Source organism: Gopherus evgoodei, chromosome 10 (genome assembly GCF_007399415.2).
Source record: "Gopherus evgoodei ecotype Sinaloan lineage chromosome 10, rGopEvg1_v1.p, whole genome shotgun sequence".
NCBI classification, from domain to species: domain Eukaryota; kingdom Metazoa; phylum Chordata; order Testudines; family Testudinidae; genus Gopherus; species Gopherus evgoodei.
This window is the reverse complement of record NC_044331.1, coordinates 25,092,262-25,114,780: the sequence shown is the minus strand read 5'-3', so window position 1 is coordinate 25,114,780 and position 22,519 is coordinate 25,092,262. Positions and strand designations below refer to the sequence as shown.

Below are 22,519 nucleotides of genomic sequence, written 5' to 3'. Positions count from 1 at the left end.
ATTCAGGATTATGCAACCTACTGAGAGTGACCTTAATGAGAGTGACCTATGGTATAAGCTAGACTAATGGCCCAAAGGGGGGAGATAGGATGCAACTATCAATTCTGGCAATGAGCTGAAGGCCACGTACAGACAACTGGAATTGCCCATAGGTACAAGAAAATTAAATCAGTTGAAATGGGCACAGATGTCGAGGCCAGCTAGATGCTTGTTATGGCTCTGGTACTCCAACAGTGGGAGCAATAATCAGCATGAAATGTTTGAAGAACTGATCATTCAACAAAAAAGAAAAATGCCAAAAGAATAAAATAAAAACATACCAGGAATAAATATCTAACTTAGCTATACTTCAGAGACATGAACATAGAATTATCACATTTTATCAAAAACAAACACATCTGATTTGGATGTTTGTGCTTGACAGGAAAATCGAAATGAGATCTTAAAATGTGTATCTACAGGAGTGCCACATTGTCTTGAAATTTAGTATGCCTCATGGGGATATGAGGTTCAGTCACTGATCGAAGATACAGCCACGTATTTTGGCAATGTATTTCTGCACACAAAGATCAAACCAGGGCTGAGATCACCACACAAGGGTCTCAGACACCCAAGGGTCACCCCAACAGAGTGCACCTCACCCACTAGCCCTTTGGCGGAAATCTCATTACAATGTTATTAGCTCTTTGGCTAATTAGCCAAGGAGTTCGGTTCTCTAGTTTGGCGCATGCCAGACATTACACTGAGCAGGTGCAGAGAGTCACTCTAAGGGGGTTGAAAACTAGCTATGACTCACAGGGCCTGAATAGCTCAAGGGGGAATGTTACAGCCATTGAACCTGAGCAACAAGGAGGTACTGTAAATTAAATCCCAACTCTAGGCAGAAATCTGAAACAACAACAATAAAAAAGGAGACCTCTTGCTACAATCTGCCTCTGTCAAAGTTTTGTTTGTTTATTTATTTTGGTGAAATGGAATCTGAATACAGAAGAATAATCAGAAGGCAAGGAAACTATTTTTTGAAAAGAAAATAAATATCACATATACAAATGCTCACTGGGAGGGGAAGTAATTGGGGTGGAAAAGTAGGCAGCAATAGGGGCAGATGGGTGCAGCAAGGGAAAGGGCAATTATGGGGAGTGGGATAAATGGGGATGGGTGGTAGGAGAAGGGCTGAGGGTGTCAGGTGTTGGAAGGAGGTGGGGGGGACGTGGAATGGGGGGGAGAGGTGAGACACTGGGAAGAAGGGAGTTAACTCTGTATTTCCTGGTTTTCAGTTGATTTTTGCTGACCTTGATGTTCTCAAAGGGCACTAGGTATCATCTGTCAACCTTAATTCTGCATTAAAAAAGTTTTTTGCCATTTATAATCACCATTTGTAAAGATTCTCCTGCTGATGACATGTAAACCAGGACAGTACAGTAGAACCTCAGAGTTATGAATGTCTTAGGAATGGAGGTTGTTCTGAAATGTTCGTAACTCTGAACAAAACGTTATGGTTGTTCTTTCAAAAGTTTACAACTGAATGTGGACTCAATACAGCTTTGAAACTTTATTATGTAGAAGAAAAATGCTGCTTTTTTTTTTAAGTGGTTACTTTTGTCTGATTGCGTATTTGTGGTTCCAAGTAAGGTGTGTGGTTGACTGGTCAGTTTGTAACTCTGGTGTTCTTACCTATGAGGTTCTATATATCAGACATTCTCTCTCTCATCTGTTGAGGCCCTGTCCATGCAAGGAAGTTACATCAGATTTCCTATAGGTGTGATTTTAAACTGCTTTAGGTTTAACCAGTTCAAAAGCTTGAGTGGGCACTTTTTATTTGCTTTAACCCAGATTTATTTCAGTTTAATTTAAGTCAAATAGGAATTGGTTTAAGCTAAATTGCAACTAGGCACTCAAACTGAAATAATGTCCACAGGAGAGTTTGCAGTGGTTTGATTAAATTTGTTTAAAATTATTTAAATTAAACCTATGCAACTTACTCATGGCCTGAGAGACAGCTGGCTGTGTTGGCACTAGATGGATAATGTGCAAAAAGCAGTAAAGACTTGTTTCTGTCACCAGTGCACTCTGATGGAATGCAGAGTATACTTTGAGAGGATATCTATTGAGTAAGAGGGTACCAAATCATATGTTTCCTCGCATGGTCAGTCAGATGATCTTTTGGCATTTTTCACTGGACTCAAAACATAAAATTTCATAGTTTAAAATTAAAAGGACAAAGAGTGAGAACTTCATTGCTTACTCATTTTGCAGTGAGGCAGAGCTCTTAACTAGTGTCATACAATACCAGAAGAGCAGAAGCATCAAGCTTCAGAGATACACCACTGAATTTAAAGTTGTCAGACCTACCTGATCATTGAATGTATAGTGACAAAGTCAGACCAGATTCAGGAGTCGCATCACAAGATGATCGCTTTCCTTTATTTTTAGTGAATATTAAGATGAAGAATGGCACTGTCAGAAAATCTGACACTGTTCTTTCATCTTTCCTGTTTTCAGTAGCAATGACAACTTTTGTATATTTAACCAAAATATTTTACTAGAAATAAATATAAAAGCAAGGTATTATTAAACTGTAATAGGGATCCCCATTACAATGTCATATTTCCTGTAGGGTAACACTGGGATTTAGATACATAATCTGATCTGTTTAAGAAATCAAATGGAAATCATAGTTGCACATTGGTAATTCAGGGCTCAGTTTTTGTGCAAATCACTTCACATCTCTGTTTTCTCATCTGTAAAATGGGGATAATGATACTTACCTCATTTATAAAGTGCTTTGAAACCTACTAATGACCAGCACCAAATAAAAGCTAGGTATTACTATTATTATGTATCTGACCTTGAAAGACAGGCTTTGATTTGGTCTTTGTAATTAATTTGTGTTCACTTTTGTCAATATTTGGGAACACCTCAGAAATAACATCTCCTGCATTGCTATCGAGTGTCTATTATTTCTAGAACTTATACAATAGATTGTACATGAGGCTCCTCCCCACCTCCTGAAAGGATTTCCAGTTATAGATATCCAGCTGCATTACAGCAAACAAAAAATATTTTTAACAAATACCATCTTCCTACATCTCCGAAAAGTAGAAACCTCATGCAAAGAGTATGTTACACCAAGACTATTGATTAGTTCCCAAATAAAATTTGAAGTATCAGTTTTGACCTAGAAAGATCTAAATCATTTAGGCCTGAACCATCACAGAAAACAACTCTCCTTCTCCAGCTCCACCTATAATCAATGGTGGATTCAAGTTAGAATTCCCTTAATACATAAGAAAGTTGGCTGATGGCAGGGAGTTCTCTGTGGTGGCAGGGGAGGGGAATGATCCCTGACTCTAGAATTCTCTTCTCTCATTGGTGCAAAAAAGCCTGGGTTTCTTCATTCTCAGTGCATACCACAAAGCTCATCCTTTTTTAAAGGACTTAGAAGGGATGCGATGAGGATATTATAGTTATTATCTTTGGGCCAGATTTGGCCACCCTTACTCACATTGAATATACCTCACTGCACTAGTAGCTCTATTCATTTCAATTAACTATTCACAGAGTAAGGTACTACTTGGTGCAAGTAAGAGTGGTAGGAGCTGGTCCTTTGCGGAGTTCTTAATTACTAGAGGACAGTTGAGTTTACAGTTGTATATAGCGTTTTGAGTGCCAATGATAAATTTGCTTGGTGAAATTTATTTTGTTGGTAATTTTAATGTTTTGCACAAGTGCCTAGGGTCAAGAAAGGCAATTTTAAAAAACAGGTAAGTAAACCTGTGGACTTCCATATATTAAATAAAAATGAAAACTAAATAACCTGACAGTTTCCTGTTCCAGTTCAGCAACCATTTATGTACTTTGCATACAAACACGAGAGTTCAGACAATGTGCATTTTAAAAGTTTCAAGTTACCCATTCTTATTTTACAACAGACAAATTTCTCAGAAAAGAGTGAATATTACTAAATAAGATCTTAGTTAATGCCTTAAGTCACTTATCTATTTGTTATGTTTAATATTGGATGTCAGATAGAGCTTCCCACCTCTACACTTCCCCCTGGGAATGTCTATAAATAGGCTTTTTGGCCAAACATTTCCCACTGTTCCTACCATTGGGGCAGCTAAATTGGTGGTAGGAAAGGTGGGAGCTCTAGTATTGACAAAGCTTCAGACAGGCATTTTTTTGCACCATGTCATCTAACCCCAGTCAGAGCACGTCTACAGGACAGAGTGAAATTCTGGTCTTATTAAAGTCAATGGCAAAACTTCCACTGATTTCAATAGAGCCAGGATTTCATCCCTAGTACTTAAAAGCCCTGGCACCTTATTTATATTGTTGCTAGCACTAGAGGAGTCAAACGAATGGCAGCATTGGTGGGAAATTTTAGAGTAGATAAGTCCCATGAGGTGCTGAAAACAGCTGTCTCAGCGGAGTGGAGATCAACCAATTCAATGTCCATTGTAACAAATATCATTAGACACCTCAGCATGGTCAACATTAGGTGCTGACTCAATGGATCCCACCCGTATCAGTGATACTGCCATTTACAATGTTGGTATGAAAACAAGCAGGCCTGTAGTGACACTAAGACTGCATTTACACTGACGCAAAACTGTGGAACTAGAGCAACCAAAAACAATTGGAAAATTATCATCTTTAATAGAACGTCCAATTTAATTCCATTGGCAAGAGTGTCTGTGTGAAGAACATGGGAGATATCTGTATTATTTTTATGATTATTATGTCTTCCTCTGTTTATTTGTACAGTCTGTCATATGGCATCAGGAGATTTACTTCCTGCAGCAGTTACTCGTATGTCCCCAGGAAAGGAGCACAATGATTTCAGATAGCCAGCCAGCCATCTACCCACACTTACGATACAATGACTGGATTGTTCTCTAGGATTGTCTGCTTCCACCCACTGGGATGGACAAGTGAAGGGGTCCCCAACTTGAGGACACCGAGAATAAAGGTGCCTGCCTGGTTTTAAAAAGACACACTTCCTTAAGTTTAGAGAAGACAAGGGACTGAAGGCAGTGTTCACAGAGAAACAGGTAGTCCCAAAGCAAGTGTACCTGGGATAAGTTGAGCCTGCCTAAGCCTTAAAGGAAATGTTAAGCTTTAAATAAGACAAACAAATGCAAGGTTTTTGTTGTTTTAACCCTTTGCTCTGTGAATGCTATGTTTCTATGGCTAAATAAATAAATCTTCATTGTGAAGAAACTGTTCTGAGTCACTGCATTTACCTGCTGGACACAACTTCCAAAAGAATGCCTCTTGCAAGTGCTAACCAAGTTGGACCTGCTGAGGAAACACAGTTGGTATACAGGGTAATGTAGCCTTGGGACCTCGGCTGTGAATGGGAGAATTACAGGATTGCACCCAGAGAGGAGTGAAGGCATGGTAGCCTGTTACTTGAAAGGGGGGCACTTGAAAAAGGCCAGGGTCAGAGATTCAAGATAACTCTGTAAGCATAAAAGTTTGTTAGGATCGGAGCTTAATGGAGTTTTTCATTTCTGTTTCCAAAATACTACCACTGGATCCCATTCCCAGTGCTTAAAGTGTCCCCAATTGATTATTTCCTGTTTTGGGCACCTGCCAGAAGCTGCAAAGCCTAAAAAACATAAGAAAGAAACCAAATGGCTCTTTTTAAAAAAGTCTGTGATTGGCAGGCAGCTATGGTTACAGGAAACCCATAGACATGACTACATTTATCTTCCTCCACTTGTATCATATGTCTCTGTGTAAAGTACATGGAAGTTTACCAGTAGCTGACAATTTTTAAATACAATAGGCAGACCATATTAATCACCACTTGTTAAGATCATTCAGTTGTCTTGGGAATTTTCTCTGACTAAGAACTTCACAACTGTAAAAACACATGTAAACAAACAACTTTTATTTGGCCACAGTGCATGCACAGCAATCTGAAAAAAATCAACTGATTTAAAAACAGTATTTTCTAGTAAGCTGGAGGGGAAAGAGGAGGGGAAAGAAAGAGGACAGCGAGGCTGACGCCAGAGGGTCCCTGGGCCGGGACCTAGAGTAGAGGGCGGGCCTGGGTCTCCCCCTTCCTCCTTGCAGTACATCCAGCCATTAGCCGTAGGGAGCGGCCATTATAGACTACGCCCGATCCCTGACAAGAGGGATTAGACTTTGGGGTGTGTGGTTGCATATGGTGGCTGGAATGCTGGACTGCTGATCATCGATCCCTGGAAGGGGGTCCAGATGGACTAAGGGACACTGCCGGAGGGCGGTGGCCTCGAAGAGGACACCGCCGAGCAGGGAGCAATGTGGGTTCAGCGACAGCAGCGGAGAGCAGAGGGTAGAACAATGGACAGGACACCACCTGGAGGGGGCGCTCCACTGGAATTTAGCTAATTCCCAAAATCACCAGCAGGAGGTGCCGCGGGTGGTGAATCCCAATTCGTTTACACGAAGCTTCTGTATTAAGTATAGTAGGCCACAATCCTGCCAAAATTTACATACTTGAGTAATTTTATACATGAGTAGTCCAACTGACTCCAGTGTGACTATTCAGATGTCTAAGGTTACTCACATGCAACACTAAAAAATAATCCATTATTTGTATTATAGTATAGCATAGGGGTGAGATTAGGGGCTCATTGTGATAGGTGCTGTAAAAACACTTAGTAAGGAATAATCACTGCTCTCCTGAGCTTACAGTCTGAACAGGGAAGACAGATGGTGCCTTGGAAGGCAAACAGAGGAAGAGAATGGAAGTCACTTGCCCAAGGTCCCATAGCAAGTCTGTGGCGAAGCCTGGACTAGAAGGCAGGTCTCCTGAATCCTAATTCTGTGTCCTGTCCACTGCAGGGTCTGGGATCTTATTTGAATTAATACATACACTAAATAATAACTATTCAGAGAAAAATGGGAAGTAAGCAAGAATGGGAAATTCCAGCTGTTTTTCTGTTGAAATATGTTCATCAAATATTTGAAGAAGGAGAAAAGGAAAAAAAACCTGCTAGTAAAAGCTTTGCCACTGTGCCTCCATTATCTAAATGTCCCACTGAGATTGCAAATACTGTGGTGAAGGTTTTATTTACATAAGCAGCGCTACAATGCAACCGCTGCCAGACTCTCTTCCTTTGGCGAAGTGTAATGGGGCGGACTGCCCCACTCCCTGGGAGGTTGGGCTGTGGCAGGCCAGGGAGCCTGCGCAGCCCGGGAGCCAATCAGAAAAGGGCTTATGGGGAGCCAATAAGGGCCAGGCTCACCATATATAAAAGCTGCCCAGAGCAGGAGCGGTCAGTCTGTCCCAGGCCTTTGACAGGGGAAGGTCAGTCTCTAAGGGGGAGACTAGCACCGTGGACAGCGCAGCGCAGGCTCAGGAAGGCTAAAAGGCTCTAGCCCATAGCCGCCAGGCTGCAGGCCCTGAAGGGAAGGGCCTAGCGGGTGCAAGGGGCCGTAGGGGAAGCGGCCCAGGGGAACAGACAGAGGAGGGGAAAGAAAGAGGACAGCGAGGCTGACGCCAGAGGGTCCCTGGGCCGGGACCCAGAGTAGAGGGCGGGCCTGGGTCTCCCCCTTCCTCCTTGCAGTACACCCAGCCATTAGCCTTAGGGAGCGGCCATTATAGACTACGCCCGATCTCTGACAAGAGGGATTAGACTTTGGGGTGTGTGGTTGCATATGGTGGCTGGAATGTCGGACTGCTGATCATCGATCCCTGGAAGGGAGTCCAGATGGACTAAGGGACACAGCTTGGTAAATTAGCCTTCATATTTGACCCAGAGTATATAGGTCACAAATACACTGCTTGATAGGGTGACCTGATGTCCTGATTTTATAGGGACAGTCCTGATTTTTGGGTCTTTTTTCTTATATAGGCTCCTATTACACCCCCCCCCCCCACCCCGTCCCGATTTTTCACATTTGCTGTCTGGTCACCCTATTGCTTGAACATAGTTTATAGGAGAAAAATTCCACTCAGTCCTTCATAAGCTAACATTCACTTTAGGGAATACACATTCTGCGCCCAACTGCTTATAAATTGAACTACTGTAACTGTGCAAAAATGCACATATCATAATTTTTACAAGATATGCAGCAACATGTATCTGCACAGGAGGACTGAGCTTTTAATCTGTTTCACTATTCAACACTGTATAATCTTTACAGACTATCTTGCTTTCAGAAATATTTTGTACATGTAATATTTTAAACTGTCTCTTTAAAACCTAATCTTTAATACCTGTAAACAGGGTCTGAATGAATGCTTCCCTGACAGCTAGCCTGGGGGTTGGGGAGAGGGGGAAGAGACCCTGGGTGTGTTTATGTAAATACAGTTTGCTCCTGCTTTTCTTAGGGTATGGCTACACTTGCAGCTGTACAGCACTGGGAGTTAAGCCTGTCTTCGTACAGCTGAGTAGGGAAAGCGCTGCAGTCTGGCCACACTGACAGCTACCAGTGCACTGTCATGGCCACTTTTACAGCATCTGCAGCGGCATTGGGAGCGGTGCATTATGGGCATCTATCTCAGCGTTTAAGTGAAAGTGCTTTTCAAAAGGGGGTGGGGTGGAGTGTGACAGGGAGTGTGGGGGAGAGAGAGTGAGTGGATTTTTGGAGCCGACATTGTGTCAGCTCCCTGCCTTGCAAGTTCTGACTCCCTCCCCAACCCCTCTCTCACTCACTGAAAGCAAACAGCTTTTTTTCCTCACAGACCAGATAAGCAGCCACTTCCCGAAACAGACCCCCACCTCCCTCCTGCCCGCCACGCTGCTTCTCTCCTCAAGTAAACAGTAGCTGTGGGCATTCCAAAGGGAGCCCACCGCCTGCCTCTGCTCCGTCACAGCAAACAGTAGCTGTGTTCGTTTTTTTAGATAAGCAGCTTGGGAGCCCAGAGTTGACAACAAAATAAAGAGAGGCATCACAATAAAACAAAGAGTAATCTTTACTTAAAAAAGGATTAGAGGAAGCTTCCGGAGGTCAGTTACAGCTCACTAAGGTTATTCCCTGTTTACACTGGCACCCCAGTGCTGCAGCAGCAGTGCTATACTCTTTATTCCTCTTGCAGAGGTGGAGTACAAGCAGCGCTGTAGCCAGGGAGATAAAGCGCTGTATATGCCTTGCCAGTGTGGAGGGGAGTGAGTTGCAGCACTGGTGGTGGCTTTACAGTGCTGTAACTCTCAAGTGTAGCCAAGGCCTTAGATTTGCTAGATATTCAGCTGATAGAGAGGTGTTTCGCTAGTGTTGAGTCACAAATTGTTAGTGCTGAATGCAGGGGTAGTGAAATATGGTTTCCAATGTTTGTAACGATTGTGAAAATATAGAAAAGGACTGTGCTTAACCTGTGCCAAAGGAAAGAGTCACTTTCAGTTTAAAGTACCTTGGTAAAGCAAGAGCTCGAATAGGAAAGTAAAGGAGTGGCAGCAGAAATGCCAGTCCACAGACTGCACACCCTCAAGAGTCCTCCCTAGTGTGGTTTAACCTGTTTCCCCTCGCTGTTCAAAGAATAGAGCTAAATAGGCTTAATTAGGAACCTCTTTTATTTTAATTGCTCAATCAGAGCTGAAACCAGGTGTGATAGGACTGTGCTTCTTGCACAGAGCTAAAATCACTAAGGCAGTGGTTCCCAAACTTGTTCTGCAGCTTGTGCAGAGAGAGCCCCTGGAAGGCCGGGCTGGTTTGTTTACCTGCTGCGTCCACAGGTTCAGCCGATCGCGTCTCCTAGTGGCTGCAGTTCGCTGCTCCAGGCCAATGGGAGCTGCTAGAAGCAGCAGCTACTACGTTCCTCAGCCTGCGCCGATTCCAGCAGCTCCCATTGGCCTGAAACAGCAAACCGCGGCCAGGGGGAGCCGCTATTGGCCAAACCTGCAGACATGGCAGGTAAACAAACCGGCCTGGCCTGCCACAGGCTTTCCCTGAACAAGCAACAACTTTGGGAATCACTGCACTAAGGGCTAGACTACACTGGCAATGCTAAAGCGCTGCCGTGGCAGCACTTTTACGTGGCTTGTGTGGTCATGGCAGAGCGCCGGGAGAGAGTTCTCCCAGTGCTCTAAAAAACCATCTCCACGAGGGCTCTAGCTACCAGCCCTGGTGCACTGTCTACACTGATGCTTTACATTGCTGAAACTTGCAGAGCTCAGGACAGGTATTTTTTCAGTCCTCTAAGCAAGAAAGTTGTAGCGCTGTAAAGTGCCAGTGTAGACAAGCCTTAAGAGGTGGTGGAAGCTGCGAAAAGGCAGCTGGCAGGGCAGTGGCAGAGAGGTGTGATGAGCGAATAAGATGCCTCTTACCCCTCCCCTCTGCTTTACCTCCAACCCAGAGTGGGAAGTGAGCTCTGCAGATGCACTTCTGAACTCTAGGTCTGCACTCTGCAGATGCACCGCTGAACTCTAGTCTGCAACAACTGTGAGTGGGGTGCAGAGAAGGGTCGGGCATGTGAAGGGGACTTTTGGGTTGCTGGACTTAAGAACCTGAGGGGAAAAGGACGCTTCCCAAACTACTTGGGGTGGGTCTTTTACTCATGGTTTGTTTATGAACCATGTTTACAGTGTTTCCCCAAATTAATGCCAAGTTACTTCCCTCCTTTCATAAAAAGTTTCTTTTCTACACTCAGGCTCTGTGCTTGCGAGTGGGGAAGGGGCGCCCAGGGGTAATGTGTAAATTTCCCAGGTTACTGGGTGGACACTCAAGCTGGTTCAGGGTTGGAGCGGTGGAAAGGAACCCCTAGATATTGAACTTGACCCTGGCTGCTGCTGGGTCCACCTGGCAGAAGGGTTACATACCTAGGCCAGGGGTGGGCAATAATTTTCACGGGGGGGGGGGCACTCCACGAATTTTGGTAAGTTGTCATGGGCCACACGTCTACTACATTAATGGAGGCAGTGTGGGGTCTGGGAGGGAGTTTGGGTGCAGGAGGGAGCTCCAGACTGGTGCATAGTGTTGAAGTGCAGGAGAAGGTGAGGGGTGTGGGCTCTGGGAGGGAGCTTGGGTGCAGGAGGGGATCCTAACCTGGGATGGGGGTTGGAGTGCAGGAGGGGATGTGAGGTGCAGGCTCTGGCTGGGAGGTGCTTACCCCAGGTGGCTCCCGGCTGGCAGTAAAGCCAGGTTCAGGCAGGCAGGCTGCCTGCATGCTGTGGCTTGACACTGCTCCCAGAAGTGGCTGCGGCCGGCTGCTGCTGACACATTTCTGCGTGCCCCTTGTGGGGAGGGAGGCAGTGGGTCTCTGTGCATGGCCCGCGGCCACAAGCACTGCCCCCACAGCTCCCATTGGCCGGTTCCCAGCCAATGGGAGCTGTGAGGACAGTGCTGGAGGCGAGGGCAGTGCACAGAGCCACTTCCACCCCCCTGCCAGGGCTGCGCAGAGACATGCCAACAGCAACTGCCTGCTTCCGGAAGTGGTGTGGGGCCATGGATGGAGGCAGCCTGCTTGAGCGCCCTGCTGAGCCGGAGTCATGGCAGGCCAGACAGAAATGCTAGATGGGCCAGATCTGGCCCGCAGGCCATATTTTGCCCACCTCTGCCTGAGGCCCTGAAGATGGAAAAGATCATAGACTTCTCGTGTCCACTGTAAAAAATGCTACTAGGCACCAAAAATAGCATTTTATAAAGGAGGCTGCTTCCTACAAATTCCTTGGCATATTATAGTTCTCCGTGGCATTACATTATGCCCAAATTAGTATTTGACAGCTATAGATACAACTTTCAATTGTCATTATACATAGCTCTGGTGTTTCTTATATTTGATATCAAATGTCGGAGGAGGAATAGAAATAGAAAACACAAATATTCTGTTTTCAGACTATGAACACATGACCTGTTTGTCAGAGTTGCTGAACAACCAACCTTACCATTAATTTATTAGCATTTGCATCTGCTCAAGGCCAGAAGTTAGAAGGAATTAAAAACAAATTTCATGATATATAGAAATACATAGGAAAAAAAACCACACACGTGCAAAAATCAACCAAAACTAAACAAAAACACTTCTAAAATGTAAGGGATATGACATGATGATTATTACATGATGCTGTATTTTCTAAATTAAAATGTGAACGTTCATAAGTCAAATTAGTTCTTGGTGTAGCTACACTGAAGTTAGTGGGATAACATCAGTGAAGAATTTCACTCTATGAATATCTGAGATGATACAAAACAAGATTTATATACATAGAGCCTGATTCTCCTTTCCTTTACACAAGTTCAGTGCTGGTGTAACTAAATTGACTTCAGTGTAGGTAAGTGAAAGGTGAACCAGGTTCATGAGACACACTGTCTGAAGCTGGTGGACTGAAATTTCTTCGGAACTCTACAAGCAAATAAGACTGCAAGGGTTTCTTAGTATGACTAGTGTTAGGCTGAAAGATTCAAAGACAATCACAGACTTCATTAAATCCAGCAGTGTGCCACACTTTCAGGCTCAACAGAAGGAACAATCAATCCCTTTTATGTAGTAAGAACAGTTGAGGGCTAAGGCGGTGAATGCCCAAGGCACTAGGCTAAGTTGTGTGCACTGAGGGGTTTCAGGGTTGCAAATGTAGGGGCTAAGATATCACTTATAGGCTGAGTGCGCTAGAGGCAGAAAAAGCCTGGAGAAGGGTTTGAGTGTGACCCTACCTGAGAGGAAGCAGAGAAACAGGGTTTCTGGGGTACAGAGCTTACTAGAGTGGCAGATTTGGGGATTTCGGAGCAATGAAACTGCTGGCTGCTGCATGTTTCTACTGTGTTCAGGAAAACAAGACTATGTACATTCTTGTAAACAAACACACTTACAGCAAGAATATACAATTTTGTATTGTTGATTTCTTATCCTAATGGAAGCTACCCTGCAAGGCCCTGGATTTTGGCTAACTGCTCAGGCGAAAGGAGGAAAAGTATTTTCTTACTGGAGTTTGAACCAGGAGCAGTAAGTGCATCCAAGACCAACCATAACAGTATTCTGTGGCATCCATTGAAGAGACAGCATGTAAGATGGCATACTCCCTATCCATTCCCTACCCTCTGAGTGAACTGCTCCTGAGAGAATCCTCTGTAGCCTCAATCTGCTCCCGCATGCATAGGGGGTGCCCTTCTAATTAGCTCTTAAATGGGCCATATCCTCCCCAACACTGCATAGTGGAGTATGGGCCAGTCACTCCCAGTTCACTACTATTATATTCCTTTGTAAGTCCCCCATCACTGTAGTATCTAGGTTTCACTTTTTGTTCTATACCTGCCACCCTTATATGCATTGTGAAGTCTGTGTTCCAGCTGCTTACACATCATTGAATGTACTTTTTATTTCCTATATCTGAATGATTCTGGGATTTGGGCTTCCTGTAAATGTGGGGACATGTAAGCGTGTGGGACTCATCCCTGCGGCACCCCCTTGCTGGTTGTCTCCAGGAATTAGCTCTTCCAGTGTCCTGGAGCACCCCCCCTGCAGGCTGGTGATCCACCTGACCGCTGGCCCCCACGTCCCTCCCGGACCCGTTGCCCTGTTATCTGGGGTGCTGCCCCCTGGCAGTAACCCCTCAGTCTTAGCGTCTCCCCATCCCAAGGACCCCCCAACCCACTATCCCCACCTCACCTCAGTATACAACTACTGTCAGTCACTGCTTAGCCCCCATGCCCTGTGGCAGATTGCAGTATCAGCCTACTCATCATTGGCAAGGTTGGGTTTGGACCTGCTGCCTTTGCCTATCATTGGGCTGCCCTCTGCAACCCCCAGTACCTATTAGCCTGGGGCTTTCCAGGCTGGAGCTCCCCAGCACCTCTGCCTTTCCCCAGCCCTGCTCCACTCAGGTACCCTGTCTCTAGCTTCCTGCAGCTAGGCCTATCTCCCTCTATAGCCAGAGAGAGACTGTTTGCTTGAACTTCTGGCTCAAGTTTTTATAGGGCCAACTGGGCCCTAATTGGGGCATGGCCCCAGTTGAGCCTGCTTTCCACTCAGCCTGGGCTGTTCTCCCAGCCCTCCAACCCTGTCATGGCTGGAGTGGGTAACCACCCTGCTACAGGGCATTGTTCTCTATGTTCCCTGTATCCAAACATTTTCTGGAACACAGAGTAGTAAGCTGAGGAAAATCCCCTCCATCTGCCTCCCCACACACATTTTCCATATATGGAAAATGAGATAAGCGTGAGAACTGTTGACATGTTCTGACTTTTTAAAGGTTCCACTCTGCATAACCAAACACCACCAATGAAAAATAATAACCCAGGATCAACTTCTGCAGTCTTTATTGAAGCAAAGTTTATTCATTTACCTCTAAGCTACTGAAGAAAGAAAGAACGAGTTTGCTTCAAGTAAGGACTAGAGAATTTGGCCCCTAAAGGGCAATACATTTTTCCACAGGGACACTTTGACCACATAACATACTGTATATTACTTCAGGCATTTTAGTGTTTCATGTAGCAGTCATGAATCTTCACATGTCTCAGGGAGCCAAGCAGACCTCCATGACAGTGCTATATATGATTCATTTTGTTTCTTCTTGTTACAATTATTTCTGTCTCTTGGACCATCATTTTGCCAATTTCTCTGTCACTTTCACAGAAATACTATAAAATTTCAGTTCATCTGAAACCCTGCTGCCAAAATCATCTTTCTCGCTTGCATGACAGTTTTTAATCCCTAACTCGTACAAAGCTATTTGGTGGAACTTGTCAATAGAGAATAAATTAGGTTTCACTGTCACTACTTATTCACGTAACACTTATTTTGAATGTTTAAATGTCTCAGGTTTACAGGTCAACTCCCTGGATCCCTCTTATAATAGTAAACTGTGAGTTTTTAAATGCAGCCACTTTATACGCTCTTCCCTTCAATGTTTTGAAGAAAGCAGATCTACAAGTAAAGGGAAAACATAAAGCGCTACACTGTTTTCATAGTGTTTAACACTAATATAGGGCTACATATAAATATTCAAATCTAGAAAATGAAAACTGAACCCAAATTGAACAAAATAGGAAGAGGTATTACTATAAGAGCCAGAACTTAAGTAAATACAGGAATATCAAACTAAACATGTATTAACTATCAATGATAACTATACCCAAAATTGAAATCTTCAACTAGATCAGAAATTCCAATCCTTTCCTAACAATTAGAGATCCCTTTGGAGTTTCAGTTGGCAAACTCAGTGCCTGACTATTAAAACTGCTTCTTGGGAAGCACAACAGAGCTTTTAAGCTACAAGCATTCAGCTCCTTAGTCTCTCATAAGATTAGCCTGGAAATTTCCCTCAGAAAAAAGTATGGAAAGTATATCCAGTAAGTTTCTCTGACATTGTTATTTGGCTCTACAACATTATCTAGCAAATATCAATTACATTTTACAGCATATTTTAATCATGTCACTTCTTCCATAAAACATAATCCAAACAAAGAAATATTGTATAATTTCATTTCAAAAGTTAAAAAACTGAATACCAATTGGTCTTTCTATTTAAGTTGTATGACCCCAGGGCCCCATCTCTTTTTGTATATTTGGTGTGGTGCTAAGCACAAGATTCCTATCCATATAGTTATTTTTTTTAACTGGAATCCTTGCCCTCAATTAGATACTAGTATTGCAAAAGACTAAACAGATATTCTTCATCCACTATTGCAGAGTCAGCCAGAGAAGAACATTTCATACCAGATTCAACATACAGAGAACAGAAAGTAGGTTCTGTATTAATTCCTAGAAACTAGCCCAATAACGCCTCACAAAGTTTTACGCAGCATCAAATACTTAAGTGTTACAAGAAGTGGGTCTTCTGATAGTTCCGTACTGTAGAACAGAATTCCTAGATGAATTCTCTCACCATATATACTGTAAATTGTTAATCGAGTAGAACGCTCTTATTTAGAGATGGGCCAGAGATTCAAGGTTTGGATATAGATCTTGATTTCCCAAAACTCAGGTATATTGCAATCCAGAGTTTTGGTTTGGGTCCACTGACCCTTTTCATTAAAGCATCCATTTCCCTTTGCTGACAGCTACTGCTACAGGAGGTACTGAGCAGGACATTAGCTGTACAGACCTGGAAGAATCCTCTATTTACTTGTAAATTAGTTAAACAAGTATTAAATTAGTCTGGAACCTAACAGAAAAAGAATATTTACTATTTAAATACTGACCGTGTTTTTCTTCTGAGTTGCATTCACTTAAAGAGCGTGTTTCTCTTAAATCACATTAGAGGCTGCAAACTGCACAGACCCCCACTGAAGCCCAGGGGAATTCCACTGTGAATCAAGGGAATTATTGAGGCAATCAAGTCATGTCTCATCAATCACACAGTTGACTGGTGCTATTCAAAGTGCTCTAGCACAATGCTTTCTTGCCCCCAGAAAGTATGTAAAATTAGCACTCTCAAAAGTTGGAGAAAAATGTTTGAGAAAAATGAAATTCCTATTACTTGCCACTGTCAGACATATAAGAACTCACTACTGGAAAGCTTGGGGTTTAGAAATGAAGTGACAGGTAAATACCCTGGTTTCTCCTAACTCTCCGCCCTGATTCTACAATCAGATCCATGGAGGCAGGGCCCTGACAATTACAGGGGGGCTCCACGTGGCCATGATGGTCTATCTCAGCTGGCAGGATCAGAAATTTAAGATGTTATTGATGTAAGGATTTTTGGTTTTGGAATATCCTTAAGGACTCAGCTCATGTCTATTTCTATCCATTTCTATTTTTGAGTTGAGGAGGAGGAAATTAGTTGTCATTTTCTTCACAGTTTTTACATTCTACTTTTGAGGAAAGAGCAGTTTTTTAAAGAGAGTACCAAGTGCTGTTTGAAGCTACTGCCTTTCAAGTTTTGCCACTTAATCAAATCTAATCACATCAAAACTGAAAATGTGAAGTCTAGTGTATTTCCTTTCATTAAATCCCTGATTTTTTTCATACAAATCTCCAAAGGAGGGTACTTACTGGTTCAAGACAGGTGTGTATGCGGTTTTATCCTCATCAATGATGGTAACCATCAGAGTAATGAGCTGGGCCCAAAAATCCAAATTCTTAGTGGTTGGTCCCTGTTCTTCCCGAGGAACTTCCTGCTTCTTACCCTGTTAACAAGATTTAACAAAATGCAGGGAAAATATCTAAATTGTGTGGTTTCAATTATTCATCATTGCTAGAGAGAGAGAAGAGGACATATAGTACTCTGCCCCCAATTCAGGAAAGAACACCAGCATGTGTTTCACTGTAAGCACGTGCCCAAATCCCATGAATTCAAACACCTTCATTCCTTTGTTGAATAGGAATGGATTAAAATGCATTTAGTGTTTTTACTGAATCACAGCCTATATGCAAACTCACATACAGAGTAAGTGTTATATCAGATAACCTGAAGCAGCAAGGTGGAACATTTGTTTTAAGATTCTGAATTTTTTGCAATAAAACAGATTCACACATAAATTTCTGGGTGTGTTTTTTATTTTATTTATCTTTTTGAAAATGAAATAATCCTTTCATGAATAACAAATCCAGCAAATAATAAAGTCCCTATATAGTTCCCCACATCATAAGCACATATTTTGACCACTACTGTCTAGCTGGAAGTATCTATCAGGATTTAATTGGTGAAATAACTTTCACTGAGGATGCTGTCCTTTTTGCCTCACTCAGTTACACTTTCAGAAAAAAAAAACTTCATCTCTCTGTAGTCTGGATTTAGCAAATTTTAATCTAGTCTCCCAAACAACTGAACACCTCAGCTCTTGGCTTTTCAGACACCAACCTGTACAACAGAGGTCACACTTACATCAAAGTCAAAAATAAATTTGTTGCACAGAACCAAGTAACAGAAAGTTGCAAAGCTATGAGAAAGGTAAAGAGCTGGTATATGAAATAATGCCTGTACTTTGAAAATCTCCATTATCTGTGAGGGCACAGTACCTTTCAAATTAACTCCTAAGTGAGACATGATAATTCTGAGCAGGTTCAATGGCCATATTTTAAAGAGCTACTTGTAATGGCCCTGCCTGGATAACTACAGGTGGTAGTAGGGATACCTTCTTTCATTTGCTGGTATATGTATGCATGCACATATATTGCTTGGCTTCCTTGCTTTTTACCTTTCTCCATAGGATATCAGTGTTGGAAGGGACCTCAGAAGGTCATCTAGTCCAACCCATGCTCAAAGGGGGACTAATCCCCAGACAGATTTTTGCCACAGATCTGTAAATGGCCCCCTCAAGGATTGAACTCACAACCCTGGGTTTAGCAAACCAATGCTCAAACCACTGAGCTATCCCTTCCCCCTCTTGCAACTTACCTAAAACAATACTCAAAAAAACCTCTTTGTCTACTCAGTCCAAACTCCTAGACAGGTTCACAACCCCCCTTTGTCCTAGGCTAGGCCTTATTCTTACAGTTATGTTAACTGAAGACTAAGAGTTCACATCTATAAATCTCAATGAAGTGATAACTCAATCCATAACAAAGTCTCACCAAACTCATCTATAGAGACAGTTAATGTGTCAGAAAATAATGTTTTTTTGAATGTTTAAATGTACGTACTTTGTACCTTTTATTTTTTAACAAAACATGACAGGAAATAGACATTGCATCTGTTCAAACACACCTACATTATTCTCATAATAAATTAATTCACTGTTAGCTTAACCTGAAAGTTTATCTATGAATGTAGAGTTGGGAAAGACAGAAATGGAATTTTAACAATGTGCAATTATAATTATTTTTTGGAGGTCATCATGAAGTACATTAGAAAAGTATCATTAATCACCTTGTTGTACACCTAACTGAATTCCAAATGTTACAGCTTCTAAGTCTAATATGATTGAATTAAAGGAAATGCTCAGTAAAATTTACAATGGGTGGTGTGACTTATATCACTGACAACCTGCAATTGTCCTGCACACAGAGGGACTTTTTAAAAGAGAGACAGGAGTATTTGAGCATTAAGGTTCAACAACAAAGTCTTTCACCTCACATAGATTACACCTTCACTACAGTACCCTGCATTTTCAAAAGTAGGAGATTTATTTTTAGCACCATTCTTCCACAATGGTATCATATCTTTTACCCAAACTAAATGAAATGCAGTTTTGCAAATCAGAGCCATTTCACATTTAATAGGGACAGTCCATTAACACATTTCAATAACAATATTTCAGATAAACAATTCACTACAACATGTAACTGAAACAATCCTTTGGCACAGATGAGAAAATTCTATGCCCCAATACATAAAAAATTTCTTATCTCTGTACAGTAGAAATAGCATAAAGGCTGTTTTCCATGGGCTTCCCTGGCACAGAAATAGATTGTAATTAAATACATTTTAAATGTCTAAATCTAATATATAATTTAAATTTTCATTCTTATGTTAACACCTGGAAATTCCCATATACTGAAGTAAAACATCTTCTATAAAGCAAAGGACCAAATAATAACTACTCCATATGCTACAGTCTGGTAAGAACATACCATTTAAATAAATGCTGGATAAAACAAAACCATTTAGGTCATATTTACATAGCAAAATGTCCAGCTTTGTATGAATTACTGACACTCTTATTTAACAAACACTTGTCAGAGATTGTAAGAAACATTTTTAAAGGAGAAAAATGATACTATAATTTAATGCTGCTGTTGGGAATTAAAGTACCAAGCAACGATGCCCTTGCTTCATTTCTACGCTGTTCTCCTGAAGCCTGTGTTCTGGTGACATAAGCTTAACATTAGCCTGTCATTAACAGTGAAGAAGTACACCCTGTCATTAAGTGGGAAGACAAGTAATGTTTTTCCTTCTACGTGCTCTTAGACATTTGTCTGCTGCAATTTTGCAATTGTCATGACACAGCTAGGACTGGTGCAGTATCTCCATATCTATTTAGTTCCCAATAACATGCATTTTTCCTTTTTAGAAAACAAGTAGACATGACTGTATAATACACTAATGGACTAGTAGTTATGGAAGATACCTTTTATAATGTCAAAATTAGATTTAATTTGTACATAAGCAGAAATACATAAGAGTTTACATAATTAACATGCAAAAGGTAATTACTAGAGTATAAACATGGGTAAACAGTATGATCTACTAACTAATAAAGGGAAATCTAAATGGCTAGATTAAAAATAAAGTTGCTGTAACATTCTTACAAATCTCCCTTCGGAGATGCAAACTGCATACACAAAAGAGAAGCTCTGTTGGGGAAAATGTAAATCTAGTATCAGGTGTACCCAACATCAGTTAGGAAACTGTGCAGCATTTGCATTTATAATATCATTGAGATGCTGAAGTAATATGAGACAGTGTATACTGTCTAATGTTTTAGAGAACGGCATTGTTATTAAGATCCAACTTTTTCTCTTAACAAGTTTGAAAGAAACATAAATCCAGAAATAAATCAAGATGACATCAATGGTCCATATGTACATTGTACACAGTTTAGTGACCGTTTTAAATGAACAGTTTTCTAACATTGCCTTCCTTTCATTTTGTAGGATACATTATTTACTGAATAAGTTTAAATCAGAGATATTAAGGCACTAAGCAATAAAGGAAATCTTTTTTGAGTGCTGATCCCAATCCCATAATAAAAGTCTGTCAATTAACAAAAGCTGCTTTCTTTTGCATCAGCCATAAGGAAACAAGAAGATATTAATGAATAACGCAACCATCAATAATGGTATCTTTGAAGTCCCCAGCTACTATAGATACAAATAGGAGGGGCAGTGTCATAATAAGATGTTACACAGGCCACTCCATCAAAAGCTCAATAATCCACTCATCCAAGGCAGAATGGTAGAATCCCTAAAAGGTGTGTAGTGTCAGAGCCCAAATACAACAAAAAGTAGCAGATTTCTCACTATTGAGGCATAAAATTATGGGATTAGGTGCTGCACCATAACTTCTGCCGATACCCTGTCGTGACTCTGCTGAACGTTGAAGGGGAGTGTGCTGCAGTTTTAGAATTATCCTTAATATAAAATATTAAAAGCAGATATGGGCCCCAACTAGAAGTGAACCCTGGATCTTAGTTTATAACATCACATCTGAAATTAAGCTTCCATCAGAAATTCAATATTATCAGCGCTATAAAATACTGATTTGAACCACACAATAATTGCCTTTTCACTAACTTCTGTTGCACTCATATGATGTTAGGTTTGTAAATAGAATCCAGTTTCTGCATTACTCCAAATTTGTGACAGTGAAAGCAATCTAATAATGATTTCCATAATAAATTGTTAATAAATCCCACTCATTTGTCTATATCAGTGGTTCATAAACTGAGGTTCATTGACTTCTGGTGGTCTGCAGAGCTTTTGTAAATTTTGTAAGCATAGAGAGATGAATTACACAAATGAATTTTCTTATATTACATTTAAGCTAATGCTTAAGCTGTCACAGGGATATGAAATAACAAATGGGAAGGAGGTGATCAGCACAATTGTCAGTGAGATGTAAGGTGGCCCATGAGATGAAAATCTCTATCAAGATGAACTACAAAATGAAAGAGTTTGGAAACTTCTGTACTATATTATATAATCTTGTGGGTGCAATTTGATTGACTACGGTTTTAGTGTATTAGTATGAAAGTTGGATTTCAAAGTCATTTTCTCCTTACTCATTCAGAAGTCTTATATTATCATCATGTAATTCCAGTACAACACAACACAGATGCACTGAAGTAATAGTACTGGATAGTCTGATCTCACTGTACACCAGTGCTTATGCCTGATTATCTAGAACAGTGTTTCCCAAATGTGGGATGCCGCTTGTGCAGGGAAAGCCCCTGGCAGGCCAGGCCAGTTTACCTACCTTCCCTGTCCGCAGATCCGGCCGATCACAGCTCTAACTGGCCGTGGGTCACTGCTCCAGGCCAATGAGAGCTGCTGGAAGCGGCGCGGGCTGAGAGATGTACTGGCCACCGCTTCTAGCAGCTCCTATTGGCTTGGAGCAGCAAACCGCGGCCAGTGGGAGCCGTGATCAGCTGAACCTGTGGATGTGGCAGGTAAACAAACCGGCCCGGCCTGCCAGGGGCTTTCCCTGCACAAGCGGTGTCCCAAGTTTCGGAAACACTGATCTAGAGAAAGGTACAAAACAGTCATGCAATGGTGGCCTTATTGACAACTCTCTATAACTACAGGAAAAAGCTCAGCTATACTATAATGAGAATAAGTAAGAGTCTGTGAAAAGTTATTTGCAACGTATTAAAAAGGGGGTGAAAACCTGGCTCCACAGAAATCAATGGCAAGATTGCCATCAACATCAAGTTGCTAAGATTTCAGGTTTTTGTAGAAGAAAATCAAATTACATACCACAACTAATATAATCCCTTATCAAGGACCTCACCTTTGCAATCAATACCATGTATAGTGCTAGAGCTTGTTGAATTTATTCGTACTTTGATCAAAAAACCTGCCCCCGTATAATTTTTCATTCTCTCTTTTTGTCTTTTCTTTTTTTGAGCAGCTCAAGCATTAATTGCTTAGCTATACATTTTATTGGAGGATTAGTAATTTCTCTGGAAAAACATAACTTTAAATAGCTTTTAAAATGAAATTATCTGGGAGCACAAATCATGTTGTTTAATCAGAAGTTATGGGCTT

The 22,519-nt window shown here is 41.7% G+C and overlaps 1 protein-coding gene across 2 annotated transcripts in view; it reads right to left on the bottom strand.

Moving 5' to 3' along the window:
• UNC13C (unc-13 homolog C) overlaps positions 1-22,519 on the bottom strand; it is a 391,633-nt gene that overhangs the window by 150,303 nt on the left and 218,811 nt on the right. For both annotated transcript variants that reach the window (XM_030578419.1, XM_030578418.1), the window contains exon 17: positions 16,865-16,998. In XM_030578419.1, coding sequence (XP_030434279.1) covers positions 16,865-16,998 — 134 coding nt within the window. The remainder of the gene's footprint in view (positions 1-16,864; positions 16,999-22,519) is intronic.